This window comes from Anomaloglossus baeobatrachus, chromosome 11 (genome assembly GCF_048569485.1).
Source record: "Anomaloglossus baeobatrachus isolate aAnoBae1 chromosome 11, aAnoBae1.hap1, whole genome shotgun sequence".
Taxonomy (NCBI): Eukaryota; Metazoa; Chordata; class Amphibia; order Anura; family Aromobatidae; genus Anomaloglossus; species Anomaloglossus baeobatrachus.
In genome coordinates, this window is record NC_134363.1 from 192,661,540 (window position 1) to 192,684,703 (window position 23,164).

At 47.0% G+C, this 23,164-nt stretch overlaps 1 protein-coding gene across 5 annotated transcripts in view; it reads left to right on the forward strand.

Moving 5' to 3' along the window:
• Positions 1-23,164, forward strand: part of KCNJ5 (potassium inwardly rectifying channel subfamily J member 5) — an 89,014-nt gene that overhangs the window by 60,904 nt on the left and 4,946 nt on the right. For 2 of the 5 annotated variants that reach the window (XM_075328722.1, XM_075328718.1), the window contains exons 4-5: positions 2,821-2,847; positions 17,779-18,731. In XM_075328722.1, coding sequence (XP_075184837.1) covers positions 2,821-2,847; positions 17,779-18,731 — 980 coding nt within the window. The remainder of the gene's footprint in view (positions 1-2,820; positions 2,848-17,778; positions 18,732-23,164) is intronic. The other 3 variants (XM_075328719.1, XM_075328720.1, XM_075328721.1) reach the window with 3 other exon arrangements.

A 23,164-nucleotide genomic window follows, 5' to 3' on the forward strand; every position in this document is an offset into this window, starting at 1 on the left:
TGAACTAATGCTTTTTCTAATATCAGTATTATACATCCATTTTAACATGGATTTTGACAGTAAGTACAGCAGCTTCATCAGGTCTAAGGAATCTATATAATTATGCAGTTTACCTTGTGAAATTTGGTGACAGATCCACTGTATAATAACTGGCCATGACTGTGAAGCCTCATTTTTTTTCTATCTCTCGCCTCTCTGGAGACAATCCAGATATGTGTTGGTTAGTGATCCATCAATGATAGGTACTGCTACAGACTATGGTCTCAGATGAGCATTGTTCTTAAAGGGGTTGTCCACTACAAATCAGCCAAGTGGTCTGAGCCCCAAGTCATGCAGCAGCTACTTCAGCTTTATGTTGACCCTGTTGGTTTGTGTTCCGTGGCCTGTCCACCTGGCCCTGCCCCGGCCCCAGAAGTGGCAGAGATCGAGTGTGGTGATGCCAAACCACGTGTTCTGTTTGAGGATGAGGACGTGGGAGAGTTTATTGTACGCGGTCAGCCGACCAGCACAGTGTTGCACCGCTTCCAGCTTCCCAGGTGTAGAAGAAAGTTCACAGAGCAGATTACATGGGATAACAAGCTCTTTACTTCTGAGAGCATGAGGTAAAAATATGCACAGTCCTACAGCATTGCATCAGGAAGAGAAACCAAAACTAGGAAGAAACAAAAGACTTTTTACAATACAGTGAGTAAGGAAACTTCACACAACATCGCCATCTACTGTTAGATCAGCATAAAGTCCTCCTTCACATATACAAAGAAGTCTTCATCTGTTGCATATACCAACACCCTTTCTCAACAGTAAGGACGTATTCAGTTAAGCCTCATTTCTTCATTAGTCTGTGATGTCTTTCAGCATTCAATGCCTTTGTGAAAATATCTGCTGTCATATCTTCAGTTTGACAATATTCTAATTTCAGGATTCCTTGATCCTGGTGATCCCTCAAGAAATGATACTTCACATCAATGTGCTTGGCTCTTGGGTTAACTCTTTCCATCTGAGCAAAAACAAGACATCCTTGATTATCCTCATTTATTTTTGTTGGTTCCAACTGTGGTTGTCCTAGGTCTGATAGCAATTGTCTTAACCATAGAACGTCTTGACCCACATGTGCTGCTGCAACATATTCTGCTTCTGTTGATGACAGCGTTACTATAGATTGTTTCTTACTAGTCCAACTAATTGGTCCGCCTGAGAGAAAGAAAAGATAGCCACTGGTAGATTTCCTGTCAGTTGGATCTCCAGCCCAATCTGCATCAACGTATCCAGTTAAAGTGCATTTATCACTTGTAGGTAGTTTCAGTTGAACGTTGCTAGTTCCTTTCAAATAACGTATTACTCTCTTCACGGCATTCCAGTCTCTCTTATTTGGCTTCGACACTTTTCTTCTCAGAATTTCTACTACTGCTGCGATGTCTGGCCATGTAACAGTTGCTAGATACAGTAATTTTCCCATTGCTGTTGTGTACTCTTCATTATTTGGTAACACATTTTGCTCGCTATTCATCTCTTTAAGATAATTGGTTTCCATTGGAGACTTTACTGTTTTTGCATCCTTCAATCCAAATGTTTCAATTATGTCTTGAATCATGTGATTTTGATTTAAGTAGGAAACTTCCATCTTCTTCTTCCTTCTCTTTTTCTTTCTGTATTCCAAGGTACTGTTTCACATTTCCAAAGTCTTTGATCTTGAAATGTTGATTCAGAATTCTTAGTATGTCCTCTTTATCGATTTCTTTTTCAGAACAAACTAAAATATCAACATAAATTAGTAGATAGATCCATCTGTCCATCAGTCTTTTTGTGTATAGGCAAGGATCAGCTTTGCGTCTTTGAAATTTTTCATTTGTGAGCACTTCTGTGATTTTATCATTCCACGCTTTAGCAGCTTGTTTTAAACCGTATATACTTTTCTGCAGTTTACAAACCATGTTTGGGTTACTTTTATCTTTGAATCCTGGAGGCTGTTCCATGTAAATATCTTCTGTTAAATCTCCATTCAAAAATGCTGTCTTTACGTCCGGATGCGTCAATTTAATTGCTGCAACTGCAAACAAAGTTCTTATTGTATGTTTGACAACTGGAGCAAATGTTTCATCGTAGTCTTCACCATATTTTTGAGAATAACCTTTGCCACGAGTCTTACTCAGTATTGTTCAGCTTTGCCATCTGTTTGGCATTTTATTTTAAAAACCCATTTACATCCTATAGCTTTTTTTCCTTCTGGTAATTCTGTCAGTGTCCATGTCTTTGAGTCATGCATGAATTTTATTTTTGTTTCTGTTGCCTTTATCCATTTATTAGCTTCTTCTTCAGGAAGTTGAGATATGTCTTCCCAAGAGGTAGGCTCATAAATTTTGCTTTTACTTGCCTTGTATGAAAGAAGTATTGGTGGTTTTCCTTTGTTTTCTCTTATTGAACGTCTTGGTTCTGTGTCTGTTTGTAGTTGTATCTCTTCATTTTCAGCATTCTGTTTTTCATCAGTTTCAAATTCTTTTTCATCAGATATTTTCAGCTATATCACTGCTGTTTTTCCCATTTTTTTGTTTCCACTGAAATCATAGTGTCTTCTTTTAGATCCTCAGTGAATGTCACACTGTTACTCAACGTAACTGTCTGTTTTGGGATCTAGGATTCTATATCCTTTGCAATTTTCACTATAACCAACAAATATTCCTTCTATGGATCTGTTTTGAAGTTTGGAACGGTTTTCTGTTGGAATAAATACAAAAACTTTACATATAAAAACCTCTTAAATGATTCACACTTGGTTTCTTACCCTGCCACAGTTCATATGGTTTTTTTTTTTTTTTTTTTCAGTGTTCTAGAAAAAAGTCGGTTTTGCAGGTAAGTGGCTTCACCCCAATATTTCTCTTGTAGTCTGGAATCTGTTAGCATACATCTTATCATTTCAGTCAGAGTTCTGTTCTTCCTTTCTGCTATTCCATTTTGTTCAGGTGTGTTCAGACTTTTGATGCTCTATACAATTTTGTCTTAAGTAGTTTTCTATTTCGTGTCCTGTGACTTCACCTCCATTATCACTTCTAATGACAATTGGCTTCCTCTGAAACTTGTTATTCGATTTTGTCACGTATTCTAGCAATTTATTGAAAACTTCACTTTTGTTCTTGATCAAGTATGTGACAGTGTATCTTGTAGTCCTCTATAAAAGTCACTATATATCTATTATCTCCTGATGTAGTCACTTTCATGGGTCCACATACGTCAGTATGCACCAAATCAAGTGGTCTTGTGCTTCATCTCACTTTCTTTAGGTATAGATATTCTTGTGGCTTTAGATTTTATACAACATTCACATTTTACGGTAATTGAGCAATTAGATATTGATAGATCTTTTGTCAAGTCTTTCTTTTGTAGCTCCATTATATTTTTAGGATGTCTGTGTCCTAGACGTCTATGCCACATGTGAATACAATTCTTGTGATCATGTGTGCACAACTTCATCTGTTCTGTTCTTTTAATGTGTCTAGATGATATAATTGTTCATCTGCCTTGACATTGGTTATGATCTTATTTCCCGCTAGGATTGTACATTCATCATCTTTGAATTTTACAGTAAAGGCTACGTCACACTAAGCAACATCGCTAGCAACATCGCTGCTAAGGAACAACTTTTGTGACGTAGCAGCGATGTTGCTAGCGATGTTGCTGTGTGTGACATCCAGCAACAACCTGGCCCCTGCTGTGGGGTCGTTGGTTGTTGCTGAATGTCCTGGGCCATTTTTTAGTTGTTGCTCTCCCGCTGTGAAGCGCACATCGCTGTGTGTGACAGCGAGAGAGCAACAACTGAATGTGCAGGCAGCAGGAGCCGGCTTCTGCGGACGCTGATAACCACGGTAAACATCGGGTAACCAAGAAGCCCTTACCTTGGTTACCCGATGTTTATCTTCGTTAAAAGCGTCCGCCGCTCTCAGATGTCAGTGCCGGCTCCCTGCTCTCTGCACACGTAGCCACAGTACACATCGGGTAATTAACCCGATGTGTACTGTGGCTAGGAGTGCAGAGAACAGGAGCCGGTTCTGACAGCTGAGAGCGGCGGACGCTGGTAACAAAGGTAAATATCGGGTAACCAAGGTAAGGGCTTCTTGGTTACCCGATGTTTACTGTGGTTAGCAGCGTCCGCAGAAGCCGGCTCCTGCTGCCTGCACAGGTAGCAGAGTACACATCGGGTAATTAACCTGATGTGTACTGTGGCTACGTGTGCGGGGAGCCAGCGCTAAGCGGTGTGCGCTGGTAACCAAGGTAAATATCGCCTTGGTTACCCGATATTTACCTTAGTTACCAAGCGCAGCATCGCTTCCACGCGGCGCTGGGGGCTGGTCACGGGTTGCTGGTGAGATCTGCCTGTGTGACAAGCTCACCAGCAACCCGTGTAGCGACGCTCCAGCGATCCCTGCCAGGTCAGGTTGCTGGTGGGATCGCTGGAGCATCGCTTAGTGTGACATCTCACCATCGACCTCCTAGCAACTTACCAGCGATCCCTATCAGGTTGTATTGTTGTTGGGATCGCTGGTAAGTTGTTTTGTGTGACGGCCTTAAGTTCTTTAGCTGTTAGACGTTTTACAGATAATCCTCCTTCTAATCCTGGAACATATAACACATCCTGTACAAGTATTTTTGAATCATGCCCAAACTTATTAGAACAGTTTAGCATTCCTTGTCCAATTCCTTCCGCAGTTATTTTGCTCCCATCTGCAAGATAAATGGCTTCCATCTTATTTAAATCAAGTTCAGTAAAGAAACTTTGCTTACTTGTCATATGACTTGTTGCTCCTGAGTCAATAAACCAACCTGATGATGATTTCTTATCAGTTACTTTAAATGTGCCATTCCAATTATTTACATATGAGTCAGAAATTGTGTTTTTCACCTTCTGTGTATTCTCTTTATGGTGTAATTTCTGTTCTGCTTTCCATATAGTACAGTCTTTCTTTAAATGTCCCTTCCTTTCTCGCCTTTTCATTGGGGGACACAGACAGTGGGTATTATGGTGTCTCCAGGGAGGCGTGACACTAGATTGAAAAAGTGTTAGCTCCTCCCCCCACAGCATATACCCTCGCTAGGCAGGAAACTAGCTCAGTTTTTTCTAGTTTCAGCAGGGAGGCTGACATGACTGGACTGAGCTCCACCAGAGGTGCCTCAGCCCAGCTTATTTTGTTTTTATTTTTTATTTTGTTTTTTCTTATTCATTCTATTTTTGATATGGGGCAATACCAGGGTGCCTTGCCACCCCCATTCCCCCCGTGTACGGGCAGAGGAAACCTGTGGCGTGCACAAGCCGTCAGTCTTCCCTCGCGGCCAAGTGGTCGGTTCTGCGTACCCCTCCAGGCTCCCTGGAAGCACCTCACACCAAGGTAACTCCAGAGGGCTAAGCTGAACCGAGGACCTGTTTCAGCCTTGAGCCGAAGAAGCGTCCCTGAGATCCCCGCATCCATCACCGACGCGTCTTCAGACGGAGCAAGGAGCAGGTAGGGAGACGACGAGTCATCTGTCCCCTGCATCCAAACCGCCGCCTGGAAAGGTGCCGGTGGGGCGATGTAGGCCGTGATCCCGGGGAGCATCATTAATTTAGCCCACAGCTTCGGCCTGCATTCTAGCCACGCCCCCTCTCACTGCTCTGGAAGCCGCTCCCTCACTCAGGAGCAGCTCCTTTCCAATTGGCCGTCACGCTTAGTCCCAGTTCTGAGACCAATCAGCCTCTGGGGCCGTCTCTCTCCTCCAGGCTGCCAGGAACACTGGACGCCATTTTCCACGCGGGGAGCAGACTTGGCTCTGCACTTCTGCAGCACTATATACCGCTCTGCTCAGCGGTATATCACTGTCTCTCTAGCGGTGTGCACCTGCTGGTTAGTGGTGTATATCAGCTACTAGCGGTATATACTGGCTCTGCCTGCAGGTATATGCCGACTGTTTGACAGTATATGCCATTTTGCTATCGGTATATTCCGGCTGTGCATAGCAGTCACTTTATAATACTGCTAGTGGCTCCTCACTCATACTAACAGCGGCATATCCCTATATAGGGCTGTAGGACTCTGTTGCTGACATGCGTAACCGCAAGGGTGATAATGCTTCCCAGGCGTCCTCTACGGACCTGTACTATGCTTGTACCACCTGTGGACGCTCGTTTTCTAATGGCCGAAGCTATCCACTATGCCAGGGCTGCAATGCCCTTTCTTCCGTGTCACATCAGACCCCGTTGCCGGACCAGGGTGCCGTGCAGTCTCTGGATTCTGCTCCGGCCACCGGCCAGGCAGCACCCCCGTCTGATGACGTAATGCCTGCATGGGCTCTTCTAATGTCTAAAAGGTTAGATGACCTTGCCGCTCAGACGGCCCAGCTCCCTCAGAGGAGCCCGCCTGCTTCGTCTGGTTTCTCTTCCCCCAGAACGTAAAAAGGCTGTTTCCAAAAGGCGCCATTGCGACCTCTACGCCTCATCCGACTCGGACGATGGTCAGTCTGACCGAGGTTCTGTGACCTTTAGTAGTCACGATTCTCAAGACTCTGACTCTGATTCAGATGTCCTTTCTGAGTCTAGGCATATAGAAGACACACTAATTTCGGCTGTCAATCACTCTCTGTCGATCTCTGATCAGCCTCCTGACCCGACTTTGCACTCGGCAATCAAGCGGGCCAAGAAGCCTCCTAAATCCTTTGCTCAGGATCCGGTTTTTTGGCAAATTATATCTAAACGGTGGGATCACCCTGATAGAAGGTTTAATAAAAAACCCTTCTCTTCATTCGCTTATCCCTTTCCCTCTGAAATGGTTAAGCCCTGGTCAGTACCCCCCGTTGTGGATCCGCCAGTATCCAGACTGGCTAAACACACGGTCATGTCTGTTTCAGACAACGCGTCTCTCAAGGACTCGTCCGACCGCGCAGTTGATGCTGTGGTCAAATCTATTTTCCAGGCTTCGGGCTCCTCTCTTCGCCCTCTGTTTGCCTTAACATGGGTCACGAGAGCTATGGGGGTGTAGAGCAAGAACCTACGCAGGATGCTTCGCTCTTGTAATATTCCCCCGGCGGCTTTTGAGATCCTTGGTTTGTTCTCTCTAGCCTCTAATGATTTTCTTCACGTCTCCCTAGATGCAGCTAGTTTGTCAGCCCTATTGGCGGCCAATGCTGTCTTTGCCCGCAGAGTCCTTTGGCTAAAAATATGGAATGCGGACAGTGCCTCCAAGAAATCCCTGTCCACACTCCCCTTCCATGGCCTGCGTCTGTTTGGAGAATCCCTGGAAAAACTCATATCTGAGACGACGGGTGGTAAAAGTACCATTCTACCTCAAAAGCGGCCTGTATCCAGGAATTTTAAAAAATCTCCTTGGCGCAGGCAGTCCTTTCGGCCTGCCCCCCAAAAACCATCAGCCCAAGGATCCTCCCAACGCTCAGATCGAGGATTCGGTCCCTCAAGGGGCTCTTTTTGGCGTTCCCACTCCAAGCAACCTAAACCCAAAGGACCTCGCTCTGTACAGGCCCCCTCAGCATGACGCCAGGTATCCCTCAGATCCGACTCCTGTTGGAGGGCGGCTTCTGCTTTTTCGGGATATCTGGCTAGACCACACTCACGATGCTTGGGTTCGAGAAATCGTCACCTCAGGTTACAAGATCGATTTCCATTCCCTGCCGGCCAACAGGTTTCTGCGTTCTTGTCTTCCAAAGTCCAAAACGCAAAGCCAGGCCTTATTTCAGACCATAGCCTGTTTACAGAAAGCAAATGTTATCATTCCAGTGCCCCTAGAACAACGCGGCAAAGGTTTCTATTCAAACCTTTTTGTCGTTCCCAAAAAAGATGGCTCTGTCCGCCTTATCTGGACCTCAAACGGCTGAACAAATTCGTACGGATTCGAACTTTCCGAATGGAATCATTGAGAGTAGTGCTAGCCGCCATGGAACCTGGAGAATTCCTAGCTTCCATAGACTTTCAAGATGCCTGTTTACACATTCCCATATCTGTCTCTCATCAACGGTTCCTTCGCTTTGCCGTAGGATACCGTCATTTCCAATTCAGGGCCCTCCCCTTTGGACTGACCACTGCGCCTCAGGTCTTCACAAAGGTCATGGCGGCCGTCATGTCCATTTTACACCCCAAAGGCATCCTGGTCGTTCCCTATTTTGACGACCTTCTTGGCAAAGGGAGCTCTCTTCAAGTTTGCTCAGAAAGCGTGCAGATTTGCCTAGACACGCTGTCAAGGCTAGGGTGGCTTATCAACTTCAACAAGTCATCCCTCATTCCTCATCAGCGCATCACCTTCTTAGGTATGCTGATAGACATGGCTCAGTCCCGGGTTTTTCTTCCAGAGGACAAGAGGTCTTCCCTGATCTGGGCCGCCCAATCCCTCCGCTCTCGCCGTCACACATCCCTTCGGAATGGAATGAGAGTGTTAGGCAAGATGGTGGCGGTCATAGAAGCCGTGTCCTTTGCCCAATTCCATCTGCGCCCTCTACAACTGGACCTTCTATCCTCCTGGGACAAGAATCCAGCTTCCCTAGACCGGTCAGTCCGCCTATCTCGGTCTGCGCTCAGCTCCCTCGTCTGGTGGACTCAAGCTTCATCCCTATCTCAAGGGAAGTCCTTCCACCCGGTCCACTGGCAAGTATTCACGACGGATGCCAGCCTGATAGGATGGGGGTCGGTGTTTCTCCACCACACTGTTCACGGACGCTGGTCTCCTTCCGAGCGCTCCCTGCACATCAATGTTCTGGAGATCAGAGCCATATTTTTGGCCCTTCAGAATTTTCAACCCTTACTATTGGGCCTCCCTGTCCGGATCCAGTCAGACAATGCCACGGCCGTGGCTTACATCAAGCGTCAGGGAGGAACTCGCAGCAGGGCAGCGATGAAAGAAGTGTCCAGGATTCTTCTTTGGGCAGAGATGCACATTCCCATTATTTCAGCTGTCCATATTCTGGGGGTAGACAACTGGGCCGCAGACTTTCTCAGCAGGCAAGGTCTAGTGGCAGGGGAATGGTCCCTCCACGATGAAGTGTTCCATCAGATCACTCTTCGTTGGGGACTCCCAGATGTGGACCTCATGGCTTCTCGGATGAACGCCAAAATACATCCCTTCATATCCCGGTCGAGAGACCCGCTAGCGCTCGGCTCCAACGCTCTAGTCTTTCCGTGGTCACAGTTTCGCCTACCCTACATCTTCCCTCTGTTTCCTCTCATTCCGAGAGTAATCAAGAAAATCAAAGCGGAGGGAATCCCGGTGATCCTCGAGGCCCCGGACTGGCCCAGGAGAGCCTCGTACCCAGAGCTTCTCCAACTGCTCGGTGACCCTCCCTGGCATCTTCCCGACTGCCCGGATCTTCTGTCGCAAGGTCCAATATTCCACCAGAATACAGCACACCTGCATTTGACGGCGTGGCGCTTGAATCCTTGATTCTAGCAAAATCAGGTCTTTCTTCTAAGGTAGTTCATACCATGCTTAATGCTCGGAAGCCCTCCTCCGCCAGTATCTACCACAGGACCTGGAAGACCTATCTTTCCTGGTGTGACCGTCATAATCGGTCGCCGCTTACTTTTTCAATCCCTAATGTTCTTGCCTTTCTGCAAGACGGTCTGGACTCGGGTCTAGCTCTCAGTACCCTTAAAGGACAAGTTTCTGCCTTGTCAGTATTTTTCCAGAAGCGGCTGGCTTCTTGCCCTCAGGTCCGTACCTTTCTTCAAGGGGTGGCGCATTTGGTCCCTCCTTATCGCCACCCCTTAGATCCCTGAGATCTGAATCTGGTTCTCGGAGCTCTTCAGCTTCCTCCCTTCGAACCTCTGAGAGAAATCTCTCTTCAACGACTGTCCTGGAAGGTTGCCTTTTTAGTCGCCATTACCTCTATCAGGCGAGTGTCCGAACTGGCGGCTCTTTCCTGTCGCTCACTTTACCTGATTTTCCATCATGATAAGGTGGTCCTTCGGCCTTCCCCCACTTTTCTCCCGAAGGTCGTGTCTTCTTTCCACTTAAACGATGACATTGTGTTGCCGTCATTCTGCTTGGTCCCGGTCCACTCTTTTGAAAAAGCCCTTCACACTCTAGATCTCGTCAGGGCTCTGCGGATCTACATCTCCAGAACAGCGCGTTGCGCAGGTCCGATGCCCTCTTCGTCCTCTCACAAGGACACAAAAAGGGCAATCCGGCTTCTAAATCCACGATTTCTGGATGGATTAGGACTGCCATCTGTGAGGCATACAAAACACGAGGTGTTGTTCCTCCTCAATCTGTGCGGGCCCACTCTACGCGAGCAGTGGGTGCTTCCTGGGAAATCCGCCATCAGGCTTCGGCGGCCCAACTTTGCAAGGCCGCTACCTGCTCCAGTGTGCACACGTTTACAAAATTCTACAGAGTGCATACGCATGCCTCTGCAGATGCTGCTCTTGGAAGACAAGTCCTTCAGGCGGCAGTGGCCCATTTATAAGTGGCCACTGCTCGGTTCTTGACAGTGTTTGTTATGTGTTCACTGCAGTTGCAGTTGTTAGTCAGCTCTTAGGCTGATGTTCTACACTGTTAATAGTTCAGTTCCCACCCAGGGACTGCTTTGGGACGTCCCAATGTCTGTGTCCCCCAATGAAAAGGCGAGAAAGGAAATGACATTTTTGTGTACTCACCGTAAAATGTCTTTCTTGGAGCTTTTCATTGGGGGACACAGCTCCCACCCTTGTGGTTTTGGTTGTCCTTTTCCTACTGCTTTTACACCAAACTGAGCTAGTTCCCGCCTAGCTGGGGTTATATGCTGTGGGGGGAGGAGCTAACACTTTTATAATCTAGTGTCACGCCTCCCTGGAGACACGATACTACCCACTGTCTGTGTCCTCCAATGAAAGGCTCCAAGGAAGACATTTTACGATGAGTACACAAAAATGTCATTTTTTCTTACATCTGAAACATTCTCTTGTCTCTTTATTATAGGGTCTCTTTGATTCTGTAGCTTTAAGAGCATTTACACCATCTTTTTCAGTAGAATCATTTGTTTGCTATTTCCTTGGTTGATATTCATCTAGGAGTCTGGTCTTCACAAACTCTGTGATGTCTGTTTCAGGTCTTGTCTCTAGTGCATTTATTAAAGCAGTGTATGAATCCGGTAAACTGAACAATAATATTGCTGCTATATGGCTATCTTTAAGATCTTCAGCAATTGATCTCAGCTGTGAGATCACTTCCATCATAGAGAATATATACTCCTGCATGTCATTGTCTGCACTCAGTCTCATACTGTAAAGCTTTCTTAGCAGAAATAACCTGTGATTTAAGCTAGATCTTTCATGTAGCTTTCTTAATGCTTCCCACATTCCCTGTGCTGTATCCTCATTCCTTATGTGGATTAATGGAGAATCTTCCACTAATAGGCTGATCGTAGCTCTTGCTTGTCTATTTTTCTTATCCCATGTCTGATTATAATCATTGGGTCTATCTGTAGTGATTACTTCCCATAAATCATCATTAGACAATAACATCTCCACTTTGAACTTCCATAACTGATAGTTCTCATTATTCAGCTTAGCTACTGTGAGTTTTAGCTCTGTGCTACTCATCATTATTAACTTGTCTTACTTGTTTGGAGAGAATTATTCCAAAGAATTCTTCTGCATTTACCAGGGTCTTGCTGAGATTTCTGGTGTCCTGGGTGTCTGGGATCTTGGGTGTCTTGGATCTTTGGGTGCCTGAGATCTTGGGATCTTAGGGTGCCTGGGCCCATAACCTGTTGCACAGCTTATTGCTTCCCAGGTGTAGAAGAAAGTTCACAGAGCAGATTACATGGGATAACAAGCTCTTTACTTTTGAGAGCATGAGGTAAAAATATGCACAGTCCTACAGCATTGCATCAGGAAGAGAAACCAAAACCAGGAAGAAACAAAATACTTTTTTACAATACAATGAGTAAGGAAACTTTACACAACATCACCATCTACTGTTAGATCAGCATAAAGTCCTCCACATATACAAAGAAGTCTTCATCTGTTGCATATACCAACACGCAGCACATCTCTGCCAACTGCTGCGGCTTCCCTCAGTGTGTAGACCGACAAGCAGAGCGGGGGGAGGAGTGGGAGGAAAATGATGCAGGAGCTGGTGAGGCCCTAGACCCCACGTGCAATGCAAGGCTCCCTGACGTGGCAATGTGCTGACAATGAGACATAGGTGGTTTGCACGTTGTGCCGACAAAGACTGAAGCGAAGCAGAAATGTACTTCACCTGCGCACCACCTGCAAGAGGAGGCATCTGAATGCAAAGCACGAGCTGCAGTGGATACACGCCTGTGTGCTCGCGGTCACACGATCAGGGTGACGTTTATCAGAGGTGGCCGAGCAGGCGGACAGTGTGCTCGGATTCACACTATCAGGGTGACATTTATCGGAGGAGACGGTCAGGAGGTGGCCGAGCAGGCGGACAGTGTGCTCACGGTCACACTATCAGGGTGACGTTTATCGGAGGAGCCGGTCAGGAGGTGGCCGAGCAGGCGGACAGTGTGCTCACGGTCACACTATCAGGGTGACGTTTATCGGAGGAGCCGGTCAGGAGGTGGCCGAGCAGGCGGACAGTGTGCTCACGGTCACACTATCAGGGTGACGTTTATCGGAGGAGCCCGGTCAGGAATGTTCTGTGATGAGGCTCCTGCAGGGAGGGGGGGATTGGCCTCCGTTAACCCTTTCACCTCAGGGCCCCGTTTTCTGCTCTTTTACTTTGTACATATGATTGCTGGATAGGAACAGGTTTCCTTTAATCGTTGAAGTCATTGATATAAATCTTACATGAATAGATATTAAAATAAAACAAAAAAAAAATATAAAACATATTTGGAAACTGTATGAAGCTGTAAGGCTGTATTTCCATATAGATGCATTGCAGCAGTGTGTTACACTCGACCACTGGAGTGGAAACATTTGTGATTCTCCAGCATAACCCATCCTGATATAATAACAGGATATGCATAAAACATAAAGGCCTGGCCTGCAGCCGTGTCCATCTGTCTGCAGAGAGGTCTCCCGGGTCAGTGGGGGCAGAGACATTCATCACTTTCCACCTCCCTGCTCTCTCTGGAGCCTCCTGAGTGAAGGGGTTAATCACATTGCTGGAGACAGAGGATGGGGAATGTCAGAGCTGCAGAGACCGGAATCACTGGGACGAAGCGCCTGTGACACATTGTGAGGGCACCCCTGCCACCTGGTGATGTGAGGGCACCTGGCGATGTGAGGTCACCCCTGGCACCTGGCGATGTGTGGTCACCTGGCGATGTGTGGTCACCTGGCGATGTGAGGGCCCCCGGCGATGTGAGGGCACCCCTTGCACCTGGCGATGTGAGGTCACTCCTGGCGTCTGGCGATGTGTGGTCTTCTCTGGCACCTAGACTTGTGAGGTCTCCCCTGGCACCTGGACTTGTGAGGTCACCCCTGGCACCTGGCGATCTATGGTCACCCCTGGCACCTGGCGATGTGAGGGCACCTTTGGCACCTGGCGATGTGTAGTCACCCCTGGCACCTGGCGATGTGTGGTCACCTTTGGCACCTGGCGATGTGTGGTCACCTTTGGCACCTGGACTTGTGAGGTCTCCCCTGGCACCTGGCGATCTATGGTCACCCCTGGCACCTGGCGATCTATGGTCACTCCTGGCACCTGGCGATGTGAGGGCACCTTTTGGCACCTGGCGATGTGTGGTCACCCCTGGCACCTGATGATGTAAGGTCACACCTGGCACCCAGCAATGTATGGTCACCCCTGGCACCTGGCGATGTGTGGTCACCTTTGACACCTGGCGATGTGTGGTCACCCCTGGCACCTGGTGATGTGAGGTCACACCTGCCAATGTGTGGTCACCCCTGGCACTTGGCGATGTATGGTCACCCCTGGCACTTGGCGATGTGTGGTCACCTCTGGCACCTGGCGATGTGTGGTCACCTCTGGCACCTGGCGATGTGTGGTCACCTATGGCACCTGGCGATGTGTGGTCACCCCTGGCACTTGGCGATGTGAGGTCACCCCTGGCACTTGGCGATGTGAGGTCACCCCTGGCACTTGGCGATGTGTGGTCACCCCTGGCACTTGGCGATGTGAGGTCACCCCTGGCACTTGGCGATGTGTGGTCACCCCTGGCACTTGGCGATGTGAGGTCACCCCTGGCACTTGGCGATGTGTGGTCACCCCTGGCACTTGGCGATGTGTGGTCATCCCTGGCACCTGGCGATGTGAGGTCACACCTGGCAATGTATGGTCACCCCTGGCACTTGGCGATGTGTGGTCACCCCTGGCACCCGGCGATGTGAGGACACCCGGCGATGTGAGGGCACTTGGTGATGTGAGGTCACCCCTGGCACCTGGACTTGTGAGGTCACCCCTGGCACCTGGCGATGTGTGGTCACCCCTGGCACCTGGACTTGTGAGGTCACCCCTGGCACCTGGACTTGTGAGGTCATCCCTGGCACCTGGACTTGTGAGGTCACCCCTGGCACTTGGCGATGTGTGGTCACCCCTGGCACCCGGCGATGTGAGGACACCCGGCGATGTGAGGGCACTTGGTGATGTGAGGTCACCCCTGGCACCTGGACTTGTGAGGTCACCCCTGGCACCTGGACTTGTGAGGTCACCCCTGGTACCTGGCGATGTGTGGTCACCCCTGGCACCTGGTGATGTGAGGTCACACCTGGCAATGTGTGGTCACCCCTGGCACCCAGCGATCTATGGACATCCCTGGCACTTGGCGATGTGAGGGCACCCGGCGATGTGAGGGCACCCAGCGATGTGAGGGCACCCGGCGATGTGAGGGCACCATACGGCTGGGTGAGGACGGCGATCACTCTTTCCTTCCTGTGTGTGATGTGTCGGGGATCTGTGCCCTTGTCCGTGTAATAATGTGCATAGTATACAGAACATACGTGACCTAGGAATGGAAATGGAGAAAATCAGATTGATGTAGATATAGAAGTGAAGAGGTGCAATCCCGGTGCTCTTCTGTCTCATGTCGCTCCCACTCTTGGCATTCAGGAATGCGGGTGTCATGTGTCGCCCTGATGGGAGCTGTAGTAGCAGAGTTTGGCCGCTCGTCGCTGGTTGGCTTACTTACCGGTGAGGATGGCTTATCACATCCGTAGTGATGAGTTCAGGTTATGTTCCTGCTCATCTGAAGGTGATGGAGACAGATGGGTTTGGTTTCCATGGCTCAGGTGTTGGGTGTCCGGACCTCATAAACCCCCATTGGTATGAAGTAGGTGGAACGTTACTCCATTGTAGGTGAGTTTGTCCTGTATGTGTCATGTCCTCATAGAAGTTACACAGGGTTATGTGGGGCTGGTAATGAAACGCTTCTTCTGGCCACAGAGCGGTCATCTTCAGGACATTGCAAGGCGTCCGGGGAGCTGAGGGCCACACAATACATCCGGTCTGATGTCCAGAGGAGCACGGCCACATGCGTGGATCACACGTCCCTGTACCGCTGCAGTCATACACTGATGGTCAGCATGTCCTCTAGGTGTGAACGTGCCCTAATGCTGGTGGCATCTGTCATTTGCAGGAAGGTTCCTTATCTCGCTCGGTGTCAGTTGATGTGCTGGGAATTGCTGAGACTACTTGGAGAAGCCGCACTTCGCTCTGGGCATTCAGTCTTCGGCAGCTCCGGAGATTTCAGGATATTTTGGGGGCACTTGGCCATATCTGTGTAAGTGATGGAAAGATGATCCTTGAGGCATGCAGTGAGACGTCTTCTGAGGATCCGCACCTGGTAATCTGTGATTATTGGATCTGTAGGAAGGTACAAGTCATTCTATAAGTGATGGAGACCAAGGAGCGCGGATCTCTACATGCCCCACACTTGTGTCCTCCGGAGATGGAGGGGCAGGTGGATGTCTCCGGTCACATTGTTTACATGGAGGTCCCTTGTATGAAGGTGACTGTATCCTCCTCCTTATTCTTTAGTCATTTATCTCCTTACGGTTTTCTGTCGTCAGTGACATTCGCTGCTCAGTGTTGTACATCATTGTCCCTGATAACCTGTGGTCCTGTATATATAATGCTATATACCGTGCACGATAAAGCGTTACGCCTCTGGCGGCTACGATGCCGCGTCGTGTAGATCGGCCCGGACTTATTCCCTAATTCATCAATTATAGGATGACATTCTACCATTTCCAACATCTGCAGGTTTTTCATCTTCATCCAGAATATAAATGGACGGCAGAGGTATAAAGTAATAATGAAAGCATCGCTGCCGTGAGCGTCATCACCGGTGACTATTCCCACCTGATATCTGCAGCCCCGATAATGCAGAGAGAAGTGGGAATATCCTGCCGCCTATACACATATATACATACATATAATACCTATATATATAAATGTGTGTGTGTATTATATGTGGCATGCTGGACTTTCCCGAGTAATTCATGGGAACAGAAGATCTGGAGTTTTTGCTGCTTTTTTTTGTCAATGTATTGAGCATATTGTTTTCTTTTAATGTATCATTTGTGGATGTGGCAGCATAGAGTGCATGTCCCGTGGTGGCCTGCGTGGCTGATATTAGGCGTGGACACCATACTATAATTAATGTAGAAGCCCGGACCCCGCTTTACTGGCCTGAGTTCTTCATCTTCAGTTTACACAAAGCTATACGGAGTCCCCGTCCCGGATGAGCGGAGAACTGGAGTTTGACACATTCGGAGACTTGGCTACAAATGTAAAAAGGAAAGAACAGTTCTGCCTTTCCCATGTATGTTGTATGGTGGCTCCCATAGAGCTGTGCGGTTATCACATCTTTTATACATTGACTTTGTGTTTTCTCCATTTTCTTCACCTCCCTTTTTCTGTATAGGGGAAATGCAGTTAAGTCTGATATCACAGGAGAGACGTCTTCAGAATTCACAGATATTAAGGACAATATGTTGCGCTCACATTAAAGCCCCCATGCACATTGTTTCACCGATCACCATCTCCCCATGGACGGGAAAGCTTGGCCGAGCGCTCCGGTGTCCAGAATCAAAGCTTGGGGCAAACAAAAGGAGCGGCCATTGTAATACAACCGGCCAGATCCTGCCCTCCCACCCGACTTCATCTGTCGGGACAGAGCGGCTCCCACACAACAGACTAATGTGGATGGGGCCAAAGGCCATGTTCACATGCAGCTTTTTTGCTGCAGTTTTTATGCTTCTTAGAGCACCAGTAGAAGCTGTGACATCTCAGAAATCTCCTGCACACGCGTGTTTTGTTTTTTCTTCAGCATTGGATTTGGCCTGCGTTGTTTCTCAGCAGCACGGCAATTCTTCTAGCGATTTTGCAGCTTTTTTTTAACCTATGAAAAGCAAAGACAAAGTGAAAAAAATCAATGTGTTCTTTGCATTTGTAGCTTCTTTTTTTTTTAAGTGTTTTTAGTGAATAGAATTAACTTTATTAAACATGTACTTTACACAAAGCACACCTGTAATCTGCGCCCAAAAAGGCTGCAAAAAGCTAACAAAAAGGGCACTTAAAAGCGCAATACTTGTATTGTATGAGAGCAAAAATGCTGCGCGTCTTCCATTGCCTTACATTGATTCATACAGCGTTTTTGATGGAGTTTTTAGCTTTCCATCAGGAGAGACGTATAATTTCTGCCGCCTTTTGCATCTACTTCTGGCATTAGTTAGTAAAAGTGGTGGAGAAATTGCTTTGCTATAGAAGAACCCCACGTATGAAGCCGCCCATCATCAGCTATTGACCCCGCACTATAAATACAATGATTTCTTTGTGGCATGAGTCAGATTTGCTTTTGATATGTTGATTTTAATGAGAGTTTTGTTTTCTTTTCCAGTAGCTACCGACCCATCATGGCACGAGACTCAAGAGTTTCTATGGAGCAGGACCTTACAGTTGATATAATTCCCAGGGAGCCTAAAAAGTTGCCCAAACAGGCTCGAGAGGACCCTGCACTGACTCCTGAGCGCCCCCATCAGTTTTTCGAGCACAGAAAGCCACGGCAGAGGTACATGGAGAAAGATGGCAAGTGCAATGTTCACCATGGGAATGTGAAGGAGACCTACCGATACTTCAGTGACCTCTTCACCACCCTGGTGGACCTGAAGTGGCATTTCAGCCTCTTAATCTTTACTCTGGCATACACGGTCACATGGCTGTTTTTTGGACTTATTTGGTGGTTTATTGCTTACATCAGAGGAGATCTTGAACATGTAGGTGATAAAAGCTGGGTCCCCTGTGTGGAAAATCTCAACGGCTTTGTGTCTGCGTTTCTATTTTCCATTGAAACAGAAACCACCATTGGTTATGGATTCCGAGTGATAACTGAGAAGTGTCCGGAAGGAATCGTCCTGCTGTTAATTCAGGCCATTCTGGGCTCCATTGTTAATGCATTGATGGTTGGTTGCATGTTCGTAAAGATAAGCCAACCCAAGAAGCGAGCCGAGACCCTCATGTTTTCAAATAACGCAGTCATTTCCCTCCGGGATGGGAAAATGTGTCTGATGTTTCGTGTAGGAGATCTCCGCAGTTCCCATATTGTGGAAGCCTCGATCAGAGCCAAACTCATCAAATCCAAGCAGACGAAGGAAGGAGAATTCATCCCTCTCAATCAGACAGACATCAATGTTGGCTTTGACACCGGGGACGACCGCCTCTTCCTCGTCTCCCCACTCATCATTTCACATGATATCAATGAGAAGAGCCCATTTTGGGAAATGTCTCGTTCTCAGCTGGAATCAGAAGACTTTGAAATTGTCGTCATATTAGAAGGCATGGTGGAAGCCACAGGTAAGTCGTGTGTTCGGCTGAGGGTGCATATAACATTGTGTGTACGTGTCCTTAGAAGGAGATGATGATACAACCCAGTATAAGACATGGCGGTGTGATATAACAATGTGTGCACGTGTCCCAAGAAGGAGCGGATGATACAACCCAGTATAAGACATGGCAGTGTGATATAACAATGTGTGCACGTGTCCCGAGAAGGAGCGGATGATACAATCCAGTATAAGACATGGCGGTGTGATATAACAATGTGTGCACGTGTCCCGAGAAGGAGCGGATGATACAATCCAGTATAAGACATGACAGTGTGGCATGCAGCCCATTTTAGGTGACCCAGACCCTGTATAATAGACCTTCACTCGGCTTCTAGGTGGGTATTACTCTTTAGATGCTGTGCTACATGTACTTGCCACAAACCGCTTGTATAATAGCTGAAACCAGGACTAGGAGACTGTCACATATGGTGGAAACCAGTAAATAGTATTTCTTTTATGGATGTCATTGAGCGCCCACGTGACCCCACACTCAGGCCAGACCTTACAGGGACATATAAACATAGGATATATTCGTATATACACTACAGTTCAAAAGTTTGTTGTCACCAGACAGTTTTGTCTTTCCCATCATACTTGTATTTATCAGATGAGCTGTATAATGAATAGAGAATCTCGTGCAGACAGTGACGAGGTTAGAAATAATGATTTTACGTGAAATAATAATGTTCTCCTCACACTTGGCTTTCTGCACAGAACGCTCCTTTGCACTATTCCAGCTTTGCAGTCTTTGGCATTCTAGCTGGTAATTTGCATAGGTAATCTGGAGATATTTCGCCCCATGCTTCCCCCCTCCACAAGTTGGATTGGCTTGATGGGCACTTTTTAGTACCATACGGTCAAGCTGCTCCCACAACAGCTCAATAGGGTTGAGATCTGGTGACTGGGCCCCTCCATTACAGATAGATACCAGCTGCCGGCTTCTTCCCTAAATAGTTCATGCATAATTTGGAGGTTGCTTTGGGTCATTGTCCTGTTGTAGGATGAAATTCGCTCCAATCAAGCGCTGTCCACAGGGTATGGCATGGCGTTGTAAAATGGAGGGATAGCCTTCCTTATTCAAAATCCCTTTTACCTTGTACAAATCTCCCACTTTACCAGCACCAAAGCAACCCCAGACCATCACATTACCTCCACCATGCTTGACAGATGGCGTCAGGCAGTCTTCCAGCATCTTTTCAGTAGTTCTGCGTCTCACAAATGTTCTTCTGTGTGATCCAAACACCTCACACTTGGATTCGTCTGTCCATAACACTTTTTTCCAATCTTCGTCTGTCCAATGTCTGTGTTCTTTTGCCCATATTAATCTTTTCCTTTTATTAGCCAGTCTCAGATATGGCTTTTTCTTTGCCCCTCTGCCCTGAAGGCCGGCATCCCGGAGTCGCCTCTTCACTGTAGACGGTGACACTGGTGTTTTGCGGGTACTATGTAATGAAGCTGCAGGTGAGGACCTGTGAGGCGTGGATTTCTCACACTAGAGACTGTAATGTACGTGTCTTGTTGCTCAGTTGTGCAGCACGGCCTCCACTTCTCTCTACTCTGGTTACAGCCTGTTTGTGCTCTCCTCAGTTGTGCAGCGCGGCCTCCACTTCCCTCTACTCTGGTTACAGCCTGTTTGTGCTCTCCTCAGTTGTGCAGCGCGGCCTCCACTTCTCTCTACTCTGGTTACAGCCTGTTTCTGCTCTCCTCAGTTGTGCAGCGCGGCCTCCACTTCTCTCTACTCTGGTTACAGCCTGTTTGTGCTCTCCTCAGTTGTGCAGCGCGGCCTCCACTTCTCTCTACTCTGGTTACAGCCTGTTTGTGCTCTCCTCAGTTGTGCAGCGCGGCCTCCACTTCCCTCTACTCTGGTTACAGCCTGTTTGCGCTCTCCTCTGAAGGGAGTAGTACACACCGTTGTAGGAAATCTTCAGTTTCTTGGCAATTTCTCCATGGAATATCCTTCATTTCTAAGAACAAGAATAGACTGTCGAGTTTCACATGAAAGTTCTCTTTTTCTGGCCATTTTGAGAGTTTAATGGAACCAACAAATGTAATGCTCCAGATTCTCAACTAGCTCAAAGGAAGGTCAGTTTTATAGCTTCTCTAATCAGCAAAACTGTTTTCAGCTGTGCTAACATACTTACACAAGGGTTTTCAATGGATTTCTAAACATCCATTAGCCTTCTAACACAGTTAGCAAACACAATGATCCATTTGGACAATGGAAATGGGTCTCTCTACACCCATGTTGAAATCACCAGATGATTGCAGCGAGAATAGTAATTTACCACATTAACAATGTATAGAGGGGATTTCTGTGTAATTTAATGTTAGCTTCATTGAAGAAAAATGTGCTTTTCTTTAAAAAATAAGGAAATATCTAAGTGACCCCAAACTTTTAAACTGTAGTGTACATCCTTTCAATAATTGTTAGTTTGGATATTGTTCAGGTTTGAGATGGTAGCATGGATCTATACAATATGACACTCTGTGGCCATAGCCCCATCCATGGAGACCAATTTACTAGTATACTTATGTAGTTTATACAACACAATGCAAATCATCCAGACCGTATGGATCCCGGCACATAAATCAGGACTGTGCGGAGACATTCTGCTTTTCTTGTTTTTTACCTGGTTGTATCTAATCACATTTAATGTGCCGTTTCCCCGAGTCGGGGTGCACAACCTTCTGCACTAGTGTTTCCTACGGATGACCCAGGAGTCTTCATTTACAATTCCCATCATTACTGCTATCATTCTCGTTATTTTCTTGCAGCGCGGTGATTTACAGAGATAGCCCGCTGTTACTTTGAGAAAGCTCCGCACTCATTATCTGCCAGTAGCGCTGAATACTGGGGATTATGTAGATTTCTTTATATTGCGGGGTATAATGGGCATGAAATGTAATCACTTCTGCATGTCTGAATGAGCAGCAGTGATTACTTGTTTCATGTGTCTTCCTTTCACAAGTCCCTTACTTCCGAGCAGCAGTAATATTTTCCGGGGCGTCTTATAGGGTGGTAGTTCCTGAACCAACCTCACATATTCAGAACAGGGTTACAGTGGCATGTAAAAGTTTGGACACCCCTGATCAAAATTACTGTTATTGTGAACAGTTAAGTAAGTTGAAGATGAAATGATCTCTAAAAGGCATAAAGTTCCAGATGACACATTTCCATAATTTGGGCACCCTTGGAGATTTGTGTGCTCACATCACTTTCATCGAGGTTTCAGATCTTAATTATTCTGTTAAGGTTATGGCTCGTTCTCTGTCATTGTTAGGAAAGGCCGGTGATGCAAATTTCACAGCTTTATAAAAACCCAGCCTCCTCTAACCTTGTGCTAAAAAAAACAGCAGCCATGGGTTCTTCTAAGCAGCTGCCTTGCACTCTGAAAATGAAAATGGTGGATGCTCACAAAGCAGAAGAAGGCTATAAGAGCATAGCAAAGCGTTTTCAAGTCACCCTTTCCTCAGTTTGAAATGTAATTAAGAAATGGCCGTTACCAGGAGCAGTAGAGGTCAAGATAAGGTCTGGAAGATTGCTCGTAGGATTGCTAGAGAAAAATCAGAGCTCCTGCATGACTGCAAACGACTATCAGGGATATATATCAGACTCTGGAGTTGTGGTTCATTGTTCTACTGTTCAGAGACACCTGCACAAATACGGCCTTCATGGAACAGTCCTCAGAAGAAAACTTCTCCTGCATCCTCACCATAAAATTCAGCGTCCGTCAGAAGTCTGCAAAAGAACATCTAATCAAGCCTGATGTATTCTGGAAACCAAGTCCTATGGAACGATGAGGTTAAAATAGAACTCTATAGCCAGAATGATCAAAGGTATGTGTGGAGAAAAAAGGGCGCAGAATTTCAGGAAAAGAACATCTCGCCAACCGTTAAGCATGAGGGTGGATCAATCATGCTTTGGGGTTGTGTTGCATCCAATGGCACAGGGAATATTTCATGGATAAAGCGAGCAATGGATCCAATGAAATTCCAACAAATTCTTGATGCAAATATAACACCATCTGTAAAATAGCTGAAGTTGAAAAGGGGTGAAAAAGAGGAGAAAAGAGATGAAAAGAGGATGGCTTCTATAAATGGATAATGATCCTAAAGACACGTCAAAATTCACAATAGACTACTTTACTTTAAAAGGTGCAAGCTGAAGGTTTTACAATGGCCTCACAGTCCCCAGAGCATGCAAGACGAGCCAGGAACCTCACAGAACTGGAAGACGTCTACAAGAAACAGCAGTGCATGCAAGACGAGCCAGGAACCTCACAGAACTGGAAGACGTCTCCAAGGAAGAGCAGTGTATGCAAGACGAGCCAGGAATCTCACAGAACTGGAAGACGCCTCCAAGGAAGAGCAGTGCATGCAAGACGAGCCAGGAATCTCACA